The 23,903-nt window shown below is 41.6% G+C and overlaps 1 protein-coding gene across 4 annotated transcripts in view; it reads right to left on the bottom strand.

Annotated features, from left to right (window-relative positions):
• Positions 1-23,903, bottom strand: part of EPB41L4A (erythrocyte membrane protein band 4.1 like 4A) — a 265,463-nt gene that overhangs the window by 28,190 nt on the left and 213,370 nt on the right. For 2 of the 4 annotated variants that reach the window (XM_043470620.1, XM_043470622.1), the window contains exons 13-17: positions 23,427-23,517; positions 20,538-20,621; positions 19,469-19,582; positions 6,605-6,652; positions 5,484-5,561 (exon numbers count right to left, since the gene is read on the bottom strand). In XM_043470620.1, the coding sequence (XP_043326555.1) occupies positions 5,484-5,561; positions 6,605-6,652; positions 19,469-19,582; positions 20,538-20,621; positions 23,427-23,517 (415 nt within the window). The remainder of the gene's footprint in view (positions 1-5,483; positions 5,562-6,604; positions 6,653-19,468; positions 19,583-20,537; positions 20,622-23,426; positions 23,518-23,903) is intronic. The other 2 variants (XM_043470621.1, XM_043470623.1) reach the window with 1 other exon arrangement.

Genomic DNA, 23,903 nt, shown 5'->3' with positions numbered 1-23,903 from the left:
CCACCATTTGTACCTGGTTTGCAGCCCAGACACTTCCATCAGGGACAAGAACCAGGCGGGAAGCATGCTCGCAAGGAAACAGTTATCTGTTTTCAAGCCATGTGGAATAAACACCCTTGGGTTTCAGTTTGCCAACATCCAGAACATACTCTCCCCTTGAGGCACAGGGACAGTAATGTTTTGTTTTGTTTTATGACTCCAACAACAACAAAACCCTACCAAGGCCATGATCTAGATTCGCCTGCCTCAGCCGTATCGTCCCTGTTAGCTGCAGGGCCACAGAGGATGGTTTCTTACTTTTCTCAGAAAAATAATACAAAAGACTTTGTGGAACACATTTAAAATACTTCAAACCATCTTAATCCATTATTCAGATACAGATTCTAAGAGACACCTAAAAAGCAGGAGGAAACTCTAACAACATTTGTGGCAGGATAAACTCACATGTTAGAAACACTGGCTTCTCTATTGTTAAAGGGAGCTGCCCCCACTCTGTAGATACAGTGGGGACTTCAGGTAACGCTGAGCAGCACTGAACATTCTCATCAATCGGATGCAGGGCTCTTTCTGCTTCTCAGAGAACATCCATTATCTCAGATCTTCACAAACCTCATGAGGTAGGCAGGGCAGGTATGATCCCATTTAGCATGTAAGAAAATTAAAACTCAGAGGGTGAAGGAACCAGCTTCTAGGCATGGAGCTCTTCAAAGCAGGGACAGATTCATAATGCACGGCCCCTCATTCTTTGTTCTGTGCTCTATTTCACCCACACGCATGTACACATGTGCACACATATTACCTCATGTACATAATTCATGTGATTATGATGCAAACGGCTCAGAATGAAATTTGGGAAAAGTCCAAATGGTCCCCTGTTGCCAATTTATTCTAGTCCTGTTCTTACCCCCAGCTTCTCTCATTTTTCTTACTCTTTTAATTCTCACCAGGCTCCAGAGTTGCTTCCACTTTTATGCTTATGCAAAAAACACCAGACTGGTTCTCTGCCTCACTGCCCCCTAACTCCTCCAAATCTCCCACTTCAAATCCTAAAAGCCTAGCAACACATCAAAGCTAATGACTGAGTAATCCACAGATCCCAGTGAATGCCTAAAGGAGAGCTGATTTTCATCAACAGCACAAAGGATATTTTGCAGACCAGTTCCTTTGAATGTGAAGGATATTTTATTAAGCTCAAGGTATTTTCAGGGAAAGCTGGCTTATGAAAGGCTTCACTGTGATAGATCTACTTCTTAGGTCCTCCTTCAGCATACTCTGTGGCAAGTCCCAAGCACAGCCCAGGGGTTCAAATCCATAAAGAGGAGCCAACTGACCCTTCTGATTTTAAATGTAAGATTCAAAATTCTAACTAGTAAAAACTAATGCAATCTAATACTCACAAAGATCATTAATTTAATGCTTCTCTGTACTTGGTAGATTTCTAATTTGATTAATTTAATTGAACCAGTTTTTTCACAAATCAGTATAGAAAAGTAAGTAATCTCAAAAGAAATTTGCAGCCTTTTAGATTTCAGCCCTACCAGTGAACTAAAATATCAACTCCATTTCCCAATATCAATCTATCTTTCACTATTTAGATCATAATGACCACTTTATAACTTTTTGGAGATCAGATACCCTCTTAAGAATCTGATTAAATCTACAGACTCATCACCAGAAAACTGTATGCTTGGAAATGGAGAATTTTATATAAAATTTCTTGAGATTATGATACCCCTAAAACCTACCCATCAATCAAAGGATTAAAAAAAGGCTGGTCTGAAAATACAGATGTGTAAAGTTAGGGAAGATGGGGAAACGGAGGACAAAGTTAAAAGAAAAGTGGAAAAGGCTAGAAAGAGGGTGTAGGAGAGGTCGGGACAGCCGAAGAAGAGGCAGCGACGCCAACATTAGATACCCAGCCCTGCCCGCCACAGCGCTAGCACCTCACAGCTCAGTCAGTCTTTGCAGTGACTGGAGAAAGCAGATCAGGTGGTGCGCACGCCATTTTACGGGTGAGAAAGCGAAGTTTACACTGATTAAATGAGTTGCCCAAGGTCAAACAGCAGGACAAGGCAGAACCAAAACCCGGACCCATCCCTTAGGGTTTTGTTTTTGCTTTTTGTTTTGACATTTTCTCACCGGTTCCTAAACAGAGACAGATGTCAGAGAGGACAGGAAAGAAAGAGTGAGAAAGAAGCTAAGAAAAGAAAAGAGTAGGGGAGAACTGGGTGAGGGAAAATAATGAGATAGTGTAAAAAAGGGAGACAAGAGAAGGGAGATGATGACAAAAGTGTACGTAGAGACACTGAGAGGAAAATAAGGACTCTGTCATCTTAGATGTTGTAACAAGAAACTGCTCCAACTTCCAGCTAATTATACAGAGAGGAAGAAACTACTTTCTCAAACCTCAAAACCTAGAAAACTGAAGGTACCCATGCAGATTATGAAAACAGTAAAGAGACAACTAAAGTGAAAGAGGATTAAGAAATACATAAACAATTTCCCAAACAAAGGAGGCTTAAGTCTCTGCTGTTGGAAATTTCTGTGGCATGAAACCCTGCAGTTATTGTACAGTCCTCACCCATCTGTCCTCACTAGCTCTAGGCCCAAAACTAACAGAGGAGGTTGCTTATCTACAGTCATATTTTCCTAAAATTGAGTCTAAACAACATCCTTGTTTCTAATGCTAGGCTTCCAGAGTCAGTGTGGATTGTGGTTTTTCCCATGTTTGTTCAAAGCACAACCCCTGCTTTGATAAAGCTGATTTGTGACACTGTCATGTCCGCTCGCGCTTCTCTTCACACAAAACGAGAGACGCTGAGACTGCTACCCGTGGGACAGCAAAGCAGCCTGAGCCCAGCGGGCAGACGCTGAAAACACAGCGTGCACACAGCACTGTCTTCAACCTAAAATGAGAGACCCTCCTTACGTTAAACAGCAAACAAGCAGCAGCAACAACAACAACCCAGCAAGAAGCAGTGGCAGAGGAAATGACATCCTGAAGACCACACACAGTCTCCAGAAAGTCTCTCTGGAGAGTCTCTCCAGAGCATCATGGGCTTCAAAACAGTGCTTGAATAGCTAATGTGCACAGTCTTTGTCCTCCTGCCCCAGGCTACAGTTACCATGGGGAGACAAGAAAATGGGGTGTCGGGTGCAGGCTCTGATTTCCAAAATGAGAAAGCATCCGGAGCTGAATTTAGAGACCTTGCTGGCAGGAAGCAGAAAATCAGTATGTTCAAGACCCACTTTGCCCCATTCTAGGGTTACCAGAGTCCTTTAATAAAAGCACAAAGGACGCGGGTGAGAGCTTGGCTGGGTCACCCTGCCGATGAAAATAAGGAAAGGCAACTGAGGTTGAAGAGATTCATTTTCTCCTCCCGAAGTTGAAAGTTAGACATCATTAGACAACCCTTCATATATTCAGACCCACGCATCCCAAGGCAGAAGGAGTGGGTTCTGGCGAGATGGTAAAGGCTGACAATGGGATGGAGTGGGCAGTGGCGGCACTGCGTCATGGGTGCGTGGCCCCCAACGGCGTCATCTGCGACACCACCCCACACGCTGTGCCTCCACCAGGACGCTCAGGCGTGGGGGTCAGCACTGCAAGATGAGCTGCTTCCCTCACCCACTCTGCTAAGCCTCTCAGAGCCAGACTCCAGACCTCACCTTCTACAGGCACAGCCACCCTGTGGAGCCCTTGGGCAGGGTCTCTGCAGGTAAAAGAAATGATTCTTGCAAGTCTTTGTGTCAGTGTGCATTGAAAGCAGTTTCTCATTAAGAGCCTTATAAAGTACTTTAGCATTTAAACGTTCAGAACCACCATCGTTCTAAAATGTACCATTTATACAGTACAAAAAAAGGCAATTTGAAAAACTGTTGATGAATCTGGGGTAGAGGCAGAAAACACCTATTAGGAATATTGAAGCCAGTGCCCCTAGATCAGTAATGAGCTATTTAGGAATTTGCTGGCAACCTTTAAATAGTGTTCCATTTTAACAGCAAATGTCACGTTAGCACTTTTGGCTCAAAAAGACACTGTTTTTAAATAGGCTGGCTCTGAGAAGTTGAGGACCAGGTCCTGGTCCATAGGGTCACAAAGAGAAGGGCTAAAGTGACTTAGCATGCATGAACTCAGAACACACCAAGCAAAACAGAAATATATTTGTTAAGGCACTGGCTTGATAAAGGTCCACGGAAATGGGGAGGTGTTTTTCCGTTTGTTTCGTGTTGTCTGTGCAGAAATACTGGATTTTAGAGTAGGAAGAGGGTACCTGAGGGAGAGCTACCGTCCACACTTGGGTTTTTATAGGTGAAGAAACTGGGATCATTTCCTTGAGAAAAGTGTCCTAACACACTGTGAGCTCACCTCTATCAAGAAGGCTCGACACAGAAAGTTTTCCTAAGAAAGTGGTCTACTCTCACAAGGCTGTCTGGGCTGTTATCACATAGGTGCGGTAGCTAGACAGGGAGGCCAGTTCAATGCATGCCACGCACAGGGCTCTGAGCACGAAACAAGGACCCTGGAGATCATCTCCTGCAACGTCCTCAGCAAGAGACAACCCAGAAAAAGCAGCCACGCCAGAGTCGACATCAGATGAGAACGGGTTTCCCAGTGGTGGCACCGCTGACATTTCGGGGGCCAGATGTTTCTTTGTGGAGTGCTGTCTTGTGCACTGTAGGATGTCCAGCAGCATCCCTAGTCAGTAGCAATCCCCCAGTTGTGACAGCCCAAAGTATCCCAAAACATTGCCAGATGTCCTCAGGGAAGAGAGCAAAAACAAAACTGTCCCCAGCTGAGAACCACTAGACTAGAAACTGTGTAACCAATAACTATATCCCTCAGTTCCCCAACCTGCGCTTCTTTCATCACGGATTACTTGTTTTCAAATAAATATTTCAGAATTAGGAAGAACTGATTAAATCAATGCATTGTCATCACTAATATTGATTACATGTCAAATCATGTTACTAACAAGCTCTTAAGACTAAGTCCTAAAAATATGAATTAATTGCATTTACCCACCTAATTATGTGTGCCTGGCACAAGTATAAACACATTTGCATTTACATATACATAAGACTAAAACTATGCAACTATCAGTGTCTTGGTTTTTGGTTGGGCAAAGGATAATGATGTCATGTTAAAAGACACTTCAGGGAGAAATGTTTCTACAAATGATAAAATTTCTTACCACTCTTAGGCAAATTCACTACATGTTGTACCTAAATATAGATCATTGCTTTTTTTTTTTTAATTAACAAGAAGGGACATCACTGTCAAACTGTTTAATCATCTTATTACAAAGAAACTCAGTTCAAAGAGCTGAGGTTTCCTAAAATAGTACTTCAGAATCATTCCAGATTTCTTCTTATTTACAGCTGAGAAAAATCAGGTGTAAAAATTCATAGGACACAGCTTCTACAATCAGTGGCAGCCTCTGATTTCAGAGTTCCTGTTAACTATCATATTCTAACATTACCTGTTTCTCTTTTTCCGGTGCTCTCTATTAGAATTTTCTGATTCACTACCACTGCTTGTGTTACAGCGTGAGCGTGACCTGAAAAGAAAATAAGAGAAAAAAAAAACCATATTTATGACAAATGAAAAATTTCAGAAAGGTTCATGTAGGTTCTTTAATTTTGCAATAAAATTACCAACTCAAACATAAGTAGTTGTCATAGCCCTCTCACAGTCAGCTTCTCAATTCAGCTAGGCATCTGAATGTCTATAGAAATGTGGAAGCAGACTAAAGTAAATGTCACCATGCTCCTAGAAAAGACCACAGAATCAAGTATTTTCAACAGAACTCTGATGTGGAAAAGCCCCTGGGGTGGTCTAAATATGGACTCAAAGTCCTGTCAAACCCCTACCCCCACGAAGAGAGGGAGAGTTTATTTCCACTCCCCTTGAATTTGTGCTGGGCCTACGACTGATTTTTCCAATAGAAGGAGATGGAAGGGATACTGCTTCTGCTTCTTCCCAGCCACCTAGGTTAACCAGGTGCAGAGATCATGGAGAGAGAGAGGTCCCAGGCTGAGAGCCATTCTGCCAAGGACCAGTTAAACTAGCTAACAAACTGCTGTTCAATCAACAGACTCATATAAGATATATATGGTTGTTGTTATATTCAACCACCCAGTTCTGGATGGTTTTACTGTAACAAGAGATAAGCAAGGCACTTCCCTGACAGCCCCGTGGTTAAGACTCCACACTTCCACTGCAGGGGGCATGGGTTCAATCCCTGGTCAGAGAACTAAGATCCCAAATGCCACTGTGTGGTGTGACCAAAAAGAAAAACAGAAAGAAAACGAACAGAAAAGAAAAAAAGAGAGAGAGATTATGGAGATAGCTCCTCTAAGACAAAAAGGAGCAGGAAAAAAAAAGAGAGAGAGAGAAACTCCTAAAGATGTTAAGGAATGGAAGACTGATAACCAGTTGTAGCCAAAATCGTTATTTCAAAGTTTAAAAACGTACAATATCCTTAAAGCAGTCACTAATAAAACCAAACATTTCCCACACTCTTGCCTCAGGTCTGAGCTGTGCTGATCTGCTACGCCCTTTCCCTCTCCCTTGACCCTCCTTCCATTTTGGCTTTTTTACCTCCTCCTCTGTTTTAGATCTGAATCTTCACCACTGTTGTGGGCTTTCCTATGGGGGAAGAAAAAAAAAGAATTCATTCAGGAGAATGAATTTTCAACTGGCTAAGGAAAGCATACTAGAATGAGTTTTACTTCAGTTAATGCACGCTACACAGTCATCCATTCAGGTCAGTCACCAAACACGTGAGTCACACAGACATGCCAGCTCTACAGCAGATCCCAGAAATGACACCAACTGGCCTCAAGAAGCCAACAGGCTAGCAGGGGCTACAAACAGTCCATAAGTAATTATGCACCATTATCTGTGTGCATAATTATCCATTAAGTAATTAAGAGATGCAATAGTAATTATCTGTTAAGTTCCACTCATCCAATAACAGAGTTCAATTGTAGTGCCCAGATCTGCAATTGAAACAGAGTACTAACCTGATTAGGCCCACCAAACCTAACCTGCCTCATTTGCTTTTAGTTGATTTTAAACTAACCACTCCCTACCTTCCTTATGGATAACACCTCCAATGTATGGGTCACTACAGTAATGGTTGCTTAGATTGTTTTTCAGGAACGTGGAGTTAGTTCTTGCCCAGTTCAAACTGGTTGAAACCACTGACCATTCAACTGGCCCTGTGTGAGTGGCAGATGGATGATCTTTTGATTCTAGAGGGCCAAAACCTCTACCCTCAGAACATACTAACTCTGCCATCTTCTGAACAGTTGCCATGAAGAACCATGAAGCTCGACCACTCTTGCAGAAACACCGATTACCTCCCTCTTCTTACCTCCAATCACCTCTCCCCACGCCTCACACACCCTGCCTCTTTATCCCATAAATATACCTAAGTCTGATCTTCAGGGAGACAAGTTTTGGATTTGTTCGCCCATCAACTTGCTTGGCTATCTTTTGAATAAACGATTTCTCTGCTGCAAACCTTGGCGTCTCAATGTCTGGCTTGCTGCAAGTTAGGCAAACAAACCCAATTCTGTAACACGATCCACCAAGCCAAGTTCTGCCATAATCTGAGGTCAGCTCTCACCTGAATGCCCTTTCCAGCATCCCAGCCTCCATGTACCTTGTCATCTCCCTAACGACCCCTTTAACTCAGCAACCCCATCAGGGTTACACTTTGGACTTTATTATCTGTAACCACCTGCAAAAACCTTGTTCTTTAACCTCAATCTCCCCTCCCTGAATAACAATTCCTATTTACCTTCAAACAGCTTCAGTGGGGCATCCCGGTTAAATGTGTGAGTTCTGTAGTCCTAAAGGTGAATCCCGTCCCATCTGTTGATAAGTAGTGTGATTTAAACACAAGACTTCTCTACTGAGCCTCAGTTTGAATAGTACTTTCAACACAGGCTTGTTATGAGGATAAAATGAATTAATATATTTAAAATGCACACAGTAGGACCTGGCCCACTCTAAGCACTCAATAAATGTTGGCTATTACCATTGTTGCTTGTCCAATGACTTCCATTCTACCTTTCTTTGACCTCAGTAGTACTGTCTGTCTATCAACCTTGCAACTTTCCGTCAGCTAACTTTTATTTCCTCCCTGACTCAGTTTGGATTTTCATCATCACAATAACATGCATGCCAGTACTTGAAACTTCCTCTGATTGTGTTTTTTGTTCAGTTCTTATGACAAAACTCCAAGGCTGGATGAATCCAACTCTCCAGGTTCTCTGGCCCAGCCCTCAAAAGCTGGCGAGCAGTGCTAGATGAGGTTACATAAAAGGGCATCGTAGTTCAGTCGCTCAGTCGTGTCCGACTCTTTGCGACCCCATGAATCGCAGCATGCCAGGCCTCCCTATCCATCACCAACTCCCGGAGTTTACTCAAACTCATGTCAACTACACTACAAATCCATGTGCATAATCTCAGATCTACAACATGGCCCAGCAATCCAACCACCTTTCTCTGGTCTAAGAACTCTCAGTTTCTTCAAAGTGCCTTCAGACTCCTTTCACCTTGCAGCCCTCTGACTCACTGCACCACTGCTGCAGCAAATGACTTTGTGTTCTCCTTCCAAAGCAGAAAGGAGCCAGCCGTTAGATGGGAACTCTTTCCTTTTCCTGTTACCGAAAATAAAACTCACCAACATCACCCTCTCTTTACGGAAGTGTCCTTACAAGTAAGGTCAGTCCACTCACCTGTGCTGTGCAGGTCCCACACCTTTTACCTACTCGGTGACTGTCATCAACCAGCTCTTGTCTCTCACATATGTTCAACTTGTCCTCAGAGCCAAGTTTCTTTACCTGCTTTTCACATCCTCAAGTCTCTCCTATGCAAACATACACACACCTACTTTGACTCCACATCTCCCACGACTTTCTGCCCAGTCTCTCTCCTCTCTGCAAAGCCAAACTTCTTGACAGAGGTCTCTTTCTTGCTTTTTGGTCTCCGTGTCCTTATCCTTTGTTATATGTGCCTTTACAGTCCAGTTGGGGCAGACATGACTCTTTTAATGCCACATTCACAACTTTCCTTCTCCTACTTTCCCAACATAATTATATCAAATAACATTATGTTGATAGAATTGTTCATTGTAAACACAATTACATAACTATTGCTCACAGATGACTGATCTAAACAGCGTTTTAGGAACACAGTTTCATTCTTGTATAGGTTTAAATTTTTCTTAGACATGATAATTGCCTAGATTTCTACTTAAGTTGCTTGCTTAGGTTTCCTCGTACTTCTCACTAATACTTTATCCCATCTCTGAGAGAGCTGCACAATTCCTCCTGAGATGGATAAATACACAGATAATCTGCAAGTTCCATGTAAACTCTTTCTGGAGCACTCTGCGGTCCTGCTCACACTGGACAGTTTGCTTTCTAGCACTGCTGCATAGACGTCCCTTCACCATGAGCCACAGAATTTCTTTTGCACCTTTGATGAATCCCATAGTCTTAGGTCTCATGGCCTCTTGTCATGGCAGCTATATATATATACAGATACACACAAACACACATATATATACACTCATATATAAGTCACTTCAGTCATGTCTGACTCTTTGCAACACTATGTACTGTAGCCCGCCAGGCTCCTCTGTCCATGGGATTCTCCAGGCAAGAATACTGAAGTGGGTCACCACACCCTCCTCCAGGGGACCTTCCTGACCTAGGGATTGAACCCGTGTCTCTTACATCTCCTGCATTGACAGGTGAGTTCTTTACCACGAGCGCCACCTGGGAAGCCCATAAACACTATATATATATCAGTTCAGTTCAGTAGCTCAGTCGTGTCCAACTCTCTGTGACCCCATGGACTGCAGCACTCCAGGCCTCCCTATCCATCATCAACTCCTGGAGTTTACTCAAATTCATCTCCATTGGGTCAGTGATGCCATCCAACCATCTCATCCTCTGTCGTCTCCTTCTCCTCCCACCTTCGATCTTTCCCAGCATCAGGGTCTTTTCAAATGAGTCAGCTCTTCGTGTCAGGTGGCCAAAGTATCAGAGTTTCAGCTTCAACATCAGTCCTTCCAATGAACACCCAGGACTGATCTTCTTTAGGATGGACTGGTTGGATCTCCTTGCAGTCCAAGGGACTCTCAAGAGTCTTCTCCAACACCACAGTTCAAAAGCATCAATTCTTCGGTGCTCAGCTTTCTTCACAGTCCAGCTCTCACATCCATACATGACCACTGGAAAAACCATAGCCTTGACTAGATGGACCTTTGTTGGCAAAGTAATGTCTCTGCTTTTCAATATGCTCTCTAGGTTGGTCATAACTTTCCTTCCAAGGAGTAAGCGTCTTCTAATTTCATGGCTGCAGTCACCATTCTGTAGTGATTTTGGAGCCCAAAAAAATAAAGTCTCTCACTGTTTCCACTGTTTCCCCATCTATTTTCCATGAAGTGATGGGACCAGATGCCATCATCTTAGTTTACTGAATGTTAAGCTTTAAGCCAATTTTTTCACTCTCCTCTTTCATTTTCATCAAGAGGCTCTTTAGTTCTTCTTCGCTTTCTGCCATAAAGGTGGTGTCATCTGTGTATCTGAGGTTATTGATCTTTCACCCGGCAATCTTGATTCTAGCTTGTGCTTCATCCAGCCCAGCATTTCTCATGATGTACTCTGCATAAGTTAAATAAGCAGGGTGACAATATACAGCCTTGATGTACTCCTTTCCCGATTTGGAACCAGTCTGTTGTTCCATGTCCAGTTCTAACTGTTGCTTTCTGACCTGCATACAGATTTCTCAAGAGGCAGGTCAGGTGGTCTGGTATTCCCATTTCTTTGAGAATTTTCCACAGTTTGTTGTGATCCACACAGTCAAAGGCTTTGGTGTAGTCAATAAAGCAGAAGTAGATGTTTTTCTGGAACTCTCTTGCTTTTTCAATGATCCAACGAATGTTGGCACTTTGATCTCTGGTTCCTCTGCCTTTTCTAAAACCAGCTTGAACATCTGGATGTTCATGGTTCACATATTGTTGAAGCCTGGCTTGGAGAATTTTGAGCATTAGTTTACTAGCCTGTGAGATGAGTGTAATTGTGCAGTAGTTTGAGCTATATATATACATATGTATATTTGTGTATGTGTGTATATACACTAAATATACACAATACATTATATATATGACACATATATGTATATATATATTTTTAGAATGAAATTTCTGACAATGTCTTCTTTATACACATATAATTACGGTTTATCTGGGCATAGAATCCTGAATTGAAACTAATCTTCCTTCAGCATTTGGAGGCAATGCCTCATTATCTTCTTTCCCTGCTTTTGCTGTGAAGCAGTCCAAGGCCATGATATTTATTTGTCATGATCTGTGTTTTTTCCTCTCACATTTTCCTCTCTGATGCCAAATTTTTAAAATTCTCTCTTGGTTTATAATGTTTTAATGATCTTGGTATCGATCTTACTCTTCAATTTACTATGCCAAATGCTCAGTGGGTTCTGTCTAAAGTTAAACCATTCCAATCTGGGATATTTTCTTATATTATTTCTTTATTAGTTTCCTTTCTTGTAATTTTTGGGTCTTTTCCCTCAGAAATTTCATTAATCAAATGGTTGATAGTCAGGTTTGTTCATAATAATCCTTATTTCCATGGATTTGTTTTGGTTCTACTTTGGGGAATATTTCCTTAACTTTATCTTCCAAATTAATTATTTAAAATTCTACCCCACAAACTTAAAATCTAAAAACTCTTATTCACTCTTTCAATACCACAGTTTTCACTTTTCTAAAGGTAATAAGTATATATTTTGTAGAAATTTTTGTTTCTTGTACTATTTCCTGTGAGTTCCCCCCACACATACTACTAATTCTTGGCTCAGTCTCTGTCTTTCCAAAGAGAAGCTATCCCGAAATGCCGGGTGATTATGGCTTTTTTCATATTTTAGACACTGAGAAGACCGGAACCCTCTGGATGGTGCAGTGCATGGTAACACACAGCCTCACTGCACTGCAGAGCTAATACAGGAAGTCTCACCATTTCACTGGAGAACCTTTTGAAAGCGCCTATCTGTAGACCTTTTCCCTAGTATCTTTCCATATCTTATAGGGACAGTCTCTCTCTACTGTCATGCCTAGGAGACAGAGGCCTGGCTTCTAGCATTCTGGGAATGAGGACTGCAGTTCAGTTCAGTCACGCAGCTGTGTCTGACTCTCTGCGACCCCATGCACTGCAGCACGCCAGGCTTCCCTATCCACCTCACCAACTCCTGGAGCAAGCTCAAACTCATGTCCACTCAGTTGGTGATGCCATCCAACCATCTCATCCTCTGTCGTCCCCTTCTCCTCCTGCATCAGGGGCTTTTCCAATGAGTCAGTTCGTTGCAATGTATTGCAAAGAATACGTTCAGCGGCCAGGTAGCCAAGGTATTGGAATTTCAGCTTCAGCATCAATCCTTCCAATGAATATTCAGCACTGATTTCCTTTAGGATGGACTGGTTGGATCTCCTTGCAGTCCAAGGGACTCTCTAGAGTCTTCTCCAACTCCATAGTTCAAAAGCATCAATTCTTCAGTGCTCAGCTTTCTTTATAGTCCAACTCTCACATCCATACATGACCACTGGAAAAACCATAGCTTCGACTAGATGGACCTTTGTTGACAAAGTAATGTCTCTGATTTTTAATATGCTGTCTAGGTTGGTCACACCTTTTCTTCCAAGGGGCAAGAATCTTTTAATTTCATGGTTGCAGTCACCATTCTGCAGTGATTTTGGAGCCCAGGAAAATAAAGTCAACCACTGTTTCCACTGTTTCCCCATCTACTTGCCATGAAGTGATGGGACTGGATGCCATGATCTTAGTTTTCTGAACGTTGAGCTTTAAGCCAACTTTTTCACTCTCCTCTTTCACTTTCATCAAGAGGCTCTTTAGTTCCTCTTCACTTTCTGCCATAAGGGTGGTGTCATCTGCATATCTGAAGTTATTGAGATTTCTCCCGGCAATCTTGATTCCACCTTGTGTTTCATCCAGCATCTTGCAAGATGTACTCTGCATATAAATTAAATAAGCAGGGTGATAATACACAGCCTTGAATACTCCTTTCCCAATTTCAAACCAGTATGCTGTTCCATGAGTTTTCACATAGACATAATCTCTCTGTCTCTTTTACAAGTTAATCCTCTTCAACTAAGGCAAATAGATGCTGAAGCTTCTCACAGCACTGTCACTGGCTTGTCTTTGCCTTCTATCTATATTATCTATCTAGACAACCTCAACTCTACTTCATATTCAATTAACATCTGTAAGAAATCTATATTTCAGTCCAGATAGCCAATCTAGCTCCTGACTTATATTCAACAATCCATGTAAATCCCTCACTTGGACTTCTCAATGGTACAACAAATTCAACTTATCAACAACCAAACTCAGTTTTCCTTTTTAAGCCTGTGATATACAGGTGATTCTTATTTCAGTGCATCACACCTCAATCCATGAAATTATACAAGTCTGGTTTTCATGCTGACACCTGTCACTCCTTCACCCCTCATTTTGATCCTTCTCATCCCACTGCTTTTACCTCTTAAAGGGTCTTAAAGCCATCCACTTCCTCGTATCTCCACATCACCACCTTGGCACAAGTTCCCATCCTCTTTCTCCAGGACCTATGTGCTGTCTGGTCTATGTCCACTACCACCTTTCTCCCAGAGACAGTAAGCATCATTTTTACCCAGTACTAATGCAACTGTGTTATCACTCCCTTAGAAAAACTACCAGAATAATGACTCAAATCCACAACAAAGGCCAGGTGTCCTGTGAGGTCTGACTTCTCTGTCTGTCTTTCTTTCTGTCTTTCTCTCTGGACTCATCTCGCACACATTTCTGTTCTCTCAGTGCTTGACAACACTGACCTTTCAGCCTTTCTATGAACACTCCCCATCTCCACTCCATCCCAAGGCCCCTATAGGGACTTTCTCTAGTGCTGGTTAACACATGCCTTGCATAGAGATGCCCTCAATAAGCATTTTTGAGTGTGAATATGGATAGAGGTAAAAATAAACTTGTATTGACCAGGAAGTATAATAGCTTTTCTGTTCTAAAACAAGACTGCTTAAACAAGCAGGCTTCAGGGTCTCCATGAATGTTGAAAAATTCTATGAAAATTTATGTCGTGGTGGCTTAGTCACTAAATTATGTCTGACTCTTGTGACCCCATGGACTATAGCCTGCAGGCTCCACTGTCCAGGCAAGAATACTGGAGTAGCTTGCCACTTCCTTTTTCAGGGGATCTTCCTGACCCAGGAATCGAACCCAGGTCTCCTGCATTGCAGGCAGATTCTTTACCAATTGAGCTGGCAAAGGTAAATTTATACATGTATTTAATTAAGTACTTTCCCCCCCCTTTGGAAGGAATCCAACATTTCATCAGTCTCTCAGAGTTTCATCATCCCAAAAGATTAAGGACCAGGGTTCTAGGCTCCACCAGAATTTGATAGATTTATCCATTTAATGACAAACAACTAGAAAAATAGAAAATTTTGATATGTTTTGCAAAACATGTTATTCTGGCCATGCATTGCAGAGAAGAACTTTCCATTATTAAATTTAAGTCCATGGTATTCCTCCATGCTGATGACAAATCTCAGTTTTAAATGTCAGAGTTGATTCAGCTATGCAGGGATTTGTGCTCAAGGGCAAGGCAAATACATGTGAAGATAAAACAAGACTAAGAAGGACAGGGACAATTACAGGGTATTTAGAGTGGAAGGAAACAAAGAATGAGCTCCAGCTCCTGAGGCCAACAGTCAGCTATGTCTAGTCTCCTCAAAACACATGTGCCTGATAAGAGACTTTTCAACCAGAACCAGACAGAGGCCCTGATGCTCAGACAAAGATTCTCTACTCTATAAAATCAAAACTGTCTTTCCCCTGGATGGTACCCATGAAAGGAGCCTGTGTCCACTCACCACAATTACGTCTCTGCATTGCACGGGAAGCCAGCAGAAACTGCATTCAGTATGAACATTATTAAGTCTGGATTTGGGAATGTGTGTGCTCCCAACTATTTCAAGAAATTAGTTTGGGAAAAAATACTATAAATTTTTATATGTAATGTAAAAACTTGATAAATTCACTTCTAAACATTAAAATTGAAATGACCATCTGCTCAGTGTGTGTATTTTATTTAGTGAATGCTAGAAAAGTACACTAATAATTTAGGGTAAGAATCTATAAAAACCTATCTATTAACAATAATCATACCATCACAGATTCTTAAAATATTTAGTAATTCCCACTACCCACAACTCCTCAATACACATATACAAACAAATGCACTTTATAGTGTTTCCCAGTGATGTTGACTTGTTTTTTAAGTGTTCTCCAAGTTGAACCAATTGTTGGAAGGGAAAGAAGAGCAGAAAATCTATTCCCCTGCCTGTTTTAAATGATGATTCATTAGCCCTGCCTTTTTCAGACAAACAGACGTGGACCCAAATTCTGGATGTGTGCAAGGAATAGTTACTCTTTTCTCCTCAAGCCTGTTTTCTCATCTATAAAAGTGAGATAATAAAGCTGGGCCAGGTATTTTTCCATTGGTACTCAGTCCCATCCAGACCTAGCTGTAGTCTCCCATGTATTGCCAAGACGAGACGCCTGAAAATTACATCTTCCTAGGCTTCTTCACCACTTAGGTGCTCAGGTGAGACTTGAAGGTGGGAGAAAAAAGGAGGCAATCTTGCTCCTGGCAGCACCTGTACACTTACTGTTGCACTCCTTAAAAGTGAGGCTTCCACAGCATTAGACGTGGTGGTGCCTTCTCCAGCAGTAGCAGCAAGAGTCATTCCTACAGCGGTGGCGCCCCCGGCGGTGTCAGCACCAGGCACAGGCTCCCAGGGCCAGCTCAAAGGCAGAAGCAGCTTTGAATCTTTGGGTGACTTCCCCATCTCTCCTGCTACTCCTGCAGCCCAGGGGCAGCACAGCATCCAGGGCACAGACTCTTGGTCTTTCTGTTCTTCAGTCCTGCTCACACCCATGCACTGATCCCTGCCTTAATCCTTCTCTGCTGGAAAGGCCTAGTGACTGAGGGATACACTACATCAACTTCTGTAGGATATCATAAGGTTGAAACGAGATAATACATAGCTAGTAAACTGCTCAGTAGTTGGAACATGGTACATGCCACCTATTTTTTCATTATTCTGTCTGATCATCATGGGTTATGATCTGGCTCTCCCTTCTCAGTCCTGCTGGGTGAAGATGATGACCTTTCTTTTCTTAACTTTCAAAGGATTTTGGTAAAGTGGACCTGGCTTGAGAAAGTTACTGATGAAGACTCTAGGAAACTGACAGAAGCAGAAGGAATCAAGCAGGGATGGAACAGCAAGTGAGTACGAAAAGGGGCAGAGAAAAGAGATGCACCTCTGCTTTCTAAATCCACATCGCATACAAAAAGAATCTTGATGGTTATCTGAAAACATGTCTGGAACGTCTCATAATTTGGTTATTGTCATTGTTGTTCAGTTGCTAAGTTGTGTCCAACTCTTCGTGATCCCATGGACTGCAACACGCTAGGCTCCTTTGTCCTCCACTATCTCCTGGAGCCTACTTGAATTCATGTCCATGTAGTTGGTGATGCTATCTATTCATCTCATAATTACAAGTCACTTATAAAATACCACTCATGTAGGCATCCAAAGTAAAACATAGTCCCCATCAGATAGAAATAAAAGTGAATTTCACTAGTAAGTGATTTCTAGGTCTTCCTCTCTTGGACCTTTTAATTTCACGGCTGCAGTCACCTGTCATATTGCCCAGCCTGCTTTGCAGAGAGGGTTCAAAACTGCTATACAGGAATTTCTCTTTTCTTGATTAAGCACAAACACACACGTACATTCACATGGGCAATCTGACCTGCTGGGTAACATGTAACAAGACTCACTTTCTCCGTTCTTGAAAGGGGTTTTACTCAAGTTTAAGCAACAATATCAGTCTTGAGAGCCAGTAACTCAGCCTCACCTAAGAGATATCTCTCTAAACATGATCTTGTCTTCCCAGTTCAGTTCAGTCACTCAGATGTCTGACTCTTTGCGACTCCATGGACTGCAGCATGCCAGGCTTCCCTGTTCATCACCAACTCCCAGAGCTTGCTCAAACTCACGTCCATTAAATTGGTGATGGCATCCAACAATCTCATCCTCCCCCTTCTCCTCCTGCCTTCAATAATTCCCAGCATCAGGTCTTCTCCAAGGAGTCAGTTCTTCGCATCAGGTGGCCAAAGTATTGTTGTTTCGGCTTCAACATCAGTCCTACCAATGAATATTCAGGCTTGACTTCCTTTAGGATGAAGTGGTTGGATTTCCTTGCAGTCCAAGGGACTCTCGAAGGTCTTCTCCAACACCACAGTTCAAAAGCATCAAGTTTCCATGTTTCATTTCCCATGTCTGTGAAGAAGTGCCCTTAAAAGGAATTGGTATCTTTTAAGGTGCTTAAACTGTATGCTGCAGCAGTGCCCGTTCCCTGTTATTATTGTGTTTTATTCATGCCTGTGTTTTCCTGAAGCACTAATTCTGGAACAGCTACTCATGGATCCATCCCTAGTCATGAAACACCTTTGCCAGTTCCAATCAAGTCAATTCTATTTAATAAATGTTGAAAAAAAGTAGCATAAAAAAAAAAAAAAGCATCAATTCTTCGGTGCTCAGCTTCCTTTATAGTACAACTTTGATATTCATACATGATTACTGGAAAAACCATAGCTTTGACTAGATGGACGTTTGTTGGCAAAGTAGTGTCTCCAACATTAAATGATTAAATATTAAATGCTTTTTAATATGCTATCCAGGTTGGTCACAGCTTTTCTTCCAAGGAGCAAGCATCTTTTAATTTCACGGCTGCAGTCACCACCTGCAGTGATTTTGGAGCTCAAAAAAATAAAGTCTCTCACTGTTTCCATTGTTTCCCCATCTATTTGCCATGAAGTGATGGGACTGGATGCCATGATTTTAGTTTTCTGAATGTTGAGCTTTAAGTCAACTTTTTCACTCTCCTCTTTCACTTTCATCAAAAGACACTTTAGTTCTTCTTCACTTTCTGCCATAAAGGTGGTATTATCTCCGTATCTGAGGTTATTGATATTTCTCCCAGCAATCTTGATTCCAGCTTGTGCTTGATGCAGCCCAGTGTTTCTCATGATGTACTCTGCATATAAGTTAAAAGAGCAAGGTGACAAGATACAGCCTTGACGTACTCCTTTTCCTATTTGGAACCAGTCTGTTGTTCCATGTCCAGTTCTAACTGTTGCTTCTTGATCTGCATACAGATTTCTCAGGAGGCAGGTCAGGTGGTCTGGTATTCCCATTTCTTGAAAAATTTTCCATAGTCTGTTGTGATCCACATAGTCAAAGGCTTTGGCATAGTCAATAAAGCAGAAACAGATGTTTTTCTGAAACTGTTTTGCTTTTTTGATGATCCAGTGGATGTTGGCACTTTGATCTCTGGTTCCTCTGCCTTTTCTAAATCCAGCTTGAACATCTGGAAGTTCACGGTTCATGTTCTGTTGGAGCCGGGCTTGGAGAATTTTGAGCATTACTTTGCTAGCATGTGCTGCTGCTGCTGCTAAGTCGCTCAGTCGTGTCCGACTCTGTGTGACCCCATGGACGGCAGCCCACCAGGCTCCTCCATCCCTGGGATTTTCCAGGCAAGAGTACTGGAGTGGGGTACCATTGCCTTCTCCATGCTAGCATGTGAGATGAGTGCAATTGTGCGGTAGTTTGAACATCTTTGGCATTGCCCTTCTTTGGGATTGGAATGAAAACTGACCTTTTCCAGTCCTGTGGCCACTGCTGAGTTTTCCAAATTTGCAGGCATGTTGAGTGCAGTACTTTCACAGAATCATCTTTCACGATTTGAAATAGCTCCACTGGAATTCCATCACCTCCACTAGCTTTGTTTGTAGTGATGCTTCCTAAGGCCCACTTGCCTTTGCATTCTAGGATGTCTGGCTCTTGGTGGGTGATCACACCACTGTGACTATCTGGGTCATGAAGATCTTATCTTCTTAGGTCAAAACATTTAAATATTTTACATATTAATGTATATTGTTAATCCAATATATATTATATATACATATTATACATACTATATATGTTTTCAAAATATTATATACATTTTTAAAGATTTAGTCTTAACTACAATACAGAGAGTAACTTCCCATCAATATTTTATGAAATCATCCTCTGAAACTCTGGCTTTTTAAGAGAATGCTTCAGGACCTCTAGCTTATTTCATCTCAAAAAAACAAAAAACAACAACAACAAAAAAACCCATAAGCTCTCTGTTATTGTGAAGGGACAAACAGTCATGACACTATGAGAATAACCTGGTTAAACTGCGACTGGGATCTGGAACTGCTGCTGAAAAATTTAAAACCGACGGCTGTTCCGCTTACCTCCTCCTGGTGGGCTGCACAGAGTCATTGTCGCTCCCACACGAGGGGTTTCGGCGGCGTGTATAAGGGAACTTGGGGGATTTCGTGCGGTCGTTCGGGGAGTTATAGAGTCCGCTGGAGTGGAAGAGGAATGGTCAAGGATATCTGCAGAGGGCCTAGAGGAGCAATACCCTAAGCTGGACCTAGGGAAGTGCTCACAACTGCACATTCTCTACTTTCAGGGGAATACTGGGTCTTAGGCACATGGTTCTCTTTCCTGACAAGATTTATTGAAAGAAGATCTAGTAAAATAAATCATGCAAGTCTTCACTTTGCAGAAATGGGCTTGTCTCACTAGACTTTGAAAGAAATGAGCATACACAAATGATGGCAATAGTAACAACAATCTGCATTTGCAATGAATCTATACATGCTAGCTGAGGGCTTTATACTCATTATCTCATTTTATCTCCAGGTCAACCCTAGTCACTGAAGTACAGTTATTAGACCCATTTAACAGAAAAGAAAACAGAAATACAGAATATTTAGTTAAGCAGCCAAGTACCCAGGAAAGAGGCAGAGTTAGAATCTGAACCATCATGTGGTCAGACCTGGAACCATCATTCAACTTATCAATAAATTAAGAAGCAGCTCTGTCCCTGGTATGGTAATTGTGAACAAAATTAACTAAATATTTATTTATTTCTAGGAATAAAGGTCCACTAAAAGCACTATTCATCAATGGTAGTTTTCAACTTAAGTTTTAACAAGAATGATGCAATTGGGGAAATTATCATTAATATGTCATTTCAAGTATCCAAATGACCACCTAAGCATCCTCACCACCTCTCAGACAGTTTCTCAGTATATGCAAGTTTTCTTTTCTGTCTTTCCAGGAGAAAGTTTCACGTTAGGACACATCCTGTTGACTTCTACTTCAGAAGTTCTCAGTCACGCTGATTTAGGAATCTGACTGCCTTGTCCACAGTTAGTCATCACCAGCCACAAAGCAAATTCCATTGTTTAACAAGTTGCAACTGCCAACCACATTTATACTGTTCTCCTTTATAAAAGCAAGGATTCTCTTTACCTCTGGGGGCCGTTTTCTTCCCACGGTGCATGAGATTTGCTTCTTTGGGTATCAGGGCTGTTTTCATTCTTTGCTTTCTTAAAGCTTTAATTTAAAAAAACAAACAAAAAAAGAGTGGAAAATAAATTAACTAGAAAATAAAGAAAATTAACTCACATACTTATTTCTTCAGTAAAATCATTTAACAAATGTTTTAAAATGTGTGTTTTTATTCATACCTGTGACTTATTCCAGGAAAAAATGTAAAGTGACTGCCTAAAAAATAATAATAATAATAAACTTTCCAGCTGTACCTTGAGGGTCTCTTTGCCCCTTCTTTCTTCCTAGTTTTACTGCTGTAAGTCAACTACATGCCAAGTCATCAATTGTTAAAAGCAGCTTCTAGAGTCCACCTGCAATGAGGGAGACCTGGGTTCAAACCCTGGGTTGGGAGGATCCCCTGGAGAAGGGAAAGGATACGCACACCAGTATTTTGGCCTGGAGAATTCTGGCAGGATAAAAAATAGGGGGAACCAGCAAGCCAAAAACACAAGGCTGACAAGAAAGGAAAGTTGAATATTCTGGCTCGTGTGGCTGGTTCCCTCTTTCAGCAGTGGTTAGAGACCGCTGGCTTTGGATCTGGGTCTGAATTTGTGCAGGCCGGTCAGCTCTGGGCAGGTTCAAGCCACCCGAACTGACCTTCTCTGCCCCCAGCTTCCGCCGTATCTTGGCTTCATCCTTCCAAATCAGAATGACTTTCAAATCTTATTTCCTGACCTAGTATCATCTTTCTGTCCTAAGAATGTAAATATAACTGAGTTGTTATTCAACCTAGACAAACTGTTTGAGAAACACTGGGAGACACAAGGCAGGGGCTCATCAAAAGCCTCCAGTCCCCAGGGGAGGCGAGAGGGTGTGTCACCTCTCACTTCCCTGGGAGCCTCCACTTCAGAGGAAGACAGAGCTACTTAACTCCCAATCCACGTTTAACCCCAGGTCACTGAGGAATCCTCTATTTAGTTGTCCTGGAATACAGTCATAGAGTTCTTTGTAACAGCAAAGAAAGAGGAGAGAAAAAATGACAAGGTCATTTAAAAAAATGGAAATAAACTTGTACCCTAGTATATGATATTCATCTAGGGAGTTATAAAGCCTAAAAAATTAGATATTTGACAAACGCGTGTTAAAGAGCACAAGTGTTGATAGACAGTAGGTATATTTTATTTATGTTATTCTTAAAAAGATTTAAAAACATTTGGAAGATCAAATTTTTAAAGTAAAACTTTAATTTTGAAAGGAGGAAAAGTAATAAATACGGCATGTAGAAAGATACAGTAGAAAGTCTGAGTGTGCTTAATAAATCAGAGAGAAAAGAGAAAGGGAGATTGAGCGGTGCAGCAGGGAGATGAGCGAGGAACTGAGAGAGCAGCAGCAGAATGAAATCCCAGGGGGCAAATTAACTGAATGCCGTCTCTGAGCTACTTCTCATCCGGAGCTTGAGTGGGAGAATTTGGCAGTCCTTCAGGTATCAGTCCTATCGGCAAGAATGCAGTTGTGGAGTGGACTGAACTCCTTCCATACGCTCTAAAAAGACTTAGGATCTGAATTTCATGCAAGATGGCCGTTCTTATGTCAGACTTACCATAAGCATACCCTGTACATACAGATTCAGCTGACTCTCTAGCCACAACTATGAGGCTAAGAGAAGCACAGTAAATGAAAGTGCAAGCAATGCTAGTATAAAACAGCGAGTAGAAAGCTGCTATGTAACACAGGGAGCCCAGTCCAGGGCTGGGATGGGATGGCAGGGAACGGGAGGAAGGCCCACAGGGGAGGGCGAATACTTATGGCTGGTTCTTGCTGTTGTACTGCAGAAGCAACACAATACTGTAAAGCAGTTATCAACCAATTAAAACAAGAATGCAAAAAGAGGAAAGAGGAAGAAAGCGTACGTGAAAGCAAAGAACTTATCATTCCAAAAAGAGAATCCGTACAGGATGAATCTGTACAAAAGAAAATGAAGGCAAAACCTTGGGGAAAACATTGCAACTCTGAGAAATTTCATAACTTAGAATTACTTTGCTGAGAAATCATACACTATATTTCTCCAAGTAGGAACACTCTAATTGAATGAAAACACCATTATTTACTAACAAAAGATGGAGTAGATGATCTAAGAAGTTTCTCAAGGTCACATATTTCCGACTGCTTGGACTTCTCCACAATGCATATGGAGCACTCTCTATAGCGAAACTGTGCTCTCTATAGAGAGCTCATTGTATGTGCAACATCCTGTTCCATGAACATAATTGGAGATAGGAAAAAGTGACGCTGAAACAGTGTCTGAAGAGAGAACAAGGCTGATCTTTCAGGGAAACAATCCACATAACACATTAAGAGAAGGTCCTTCCGCTGGGGGATGCTGCAGGGAAAATTGATGCAGAGGACCATGATAACATCATACATATGCAATCACTGCCTTCTGAAACCCTGCACCTCTAAACGCTATAAACCCTCTTTCCAGGGCCACAGTTCAGTGCACTGCTATAATGAACGCAGTACATTAAACATGAATACTATCTACTTTACTTCCCAGGTCCCTCTGAGTTAGTCCATTATATCATGCCATTTAAAAAAATCACAAGGGATTTTCGCTGTGTTGTGGAGAAGGCAGACCACAGACTATCTATAACTTCATCGTGCTACGACAGCAGGAGCATTTCCTTCAAATGAGAGGGACACCTCCTGATTCTTTACATTTTACTGGCATTTTAAAGCATTCTTTGGCCCATAGATAATTTTCATTAAAAGTACCAGTTAATTACCAGAGTGCTTCTTAACCTTGACAAAAGATAAAAAGCATTTCTGTGACAGCAGATAGCAGTGTGTCCTTTCAGTTAACTGACTGACCTTTTTATTGGTGAAGGTGCGATAATTTTAGTTGTTCCTTCATTTTCTCCATTTTCCATATTTGCAGTTACCCGATTCATGCTGTTTGATCCTAGTAGCAAAGTAGAGGAAAGAAAGAGAGTGGAGAAGAAAAAAAAAAAGGAGGCAGTGGTCAGAAAAACACAAAAGAAACAGAAAAAACATTTAATGTAAACTTAGGGACATCATGGCACACTGTATTGGTAAAATATAATTCTAAATATATAATGAATTGCTCAATAAATCTGAGATAATATTTCCTGAAATGTACTAAACCCTGAACATAACAATGTCCAAGAGGTCTAGGTTATGGCACCATTTTAAAATAGGACATTTTGAGACTTCAGTGTTTACAAAGTTCCCACATCACGGATATTCTTTAAACCGTTAAATAAGAATCTAAGATATTTAGTACTATTGTACTGGAATGTAAGCCATTCCAATCGGTTTTTGACAACT

This window comes from Cervus canadensis, chromosome 6 (assembly GCF_019320065.1).
Source record: "Cervus canadensis isolate Bull #8, Minnesota chromosome 6, ASM1932006v1, whole genome shotgun sequence".
Lineage (NCBI taxonomy): Eukaryota > Metazoa > Chordata > Mammalia > Artiodactyla > Cervidae > Cervus > Cervus canadensis.
This window is presented reverse-complemented; position numbering and strand designations above follow the sequence as displayed.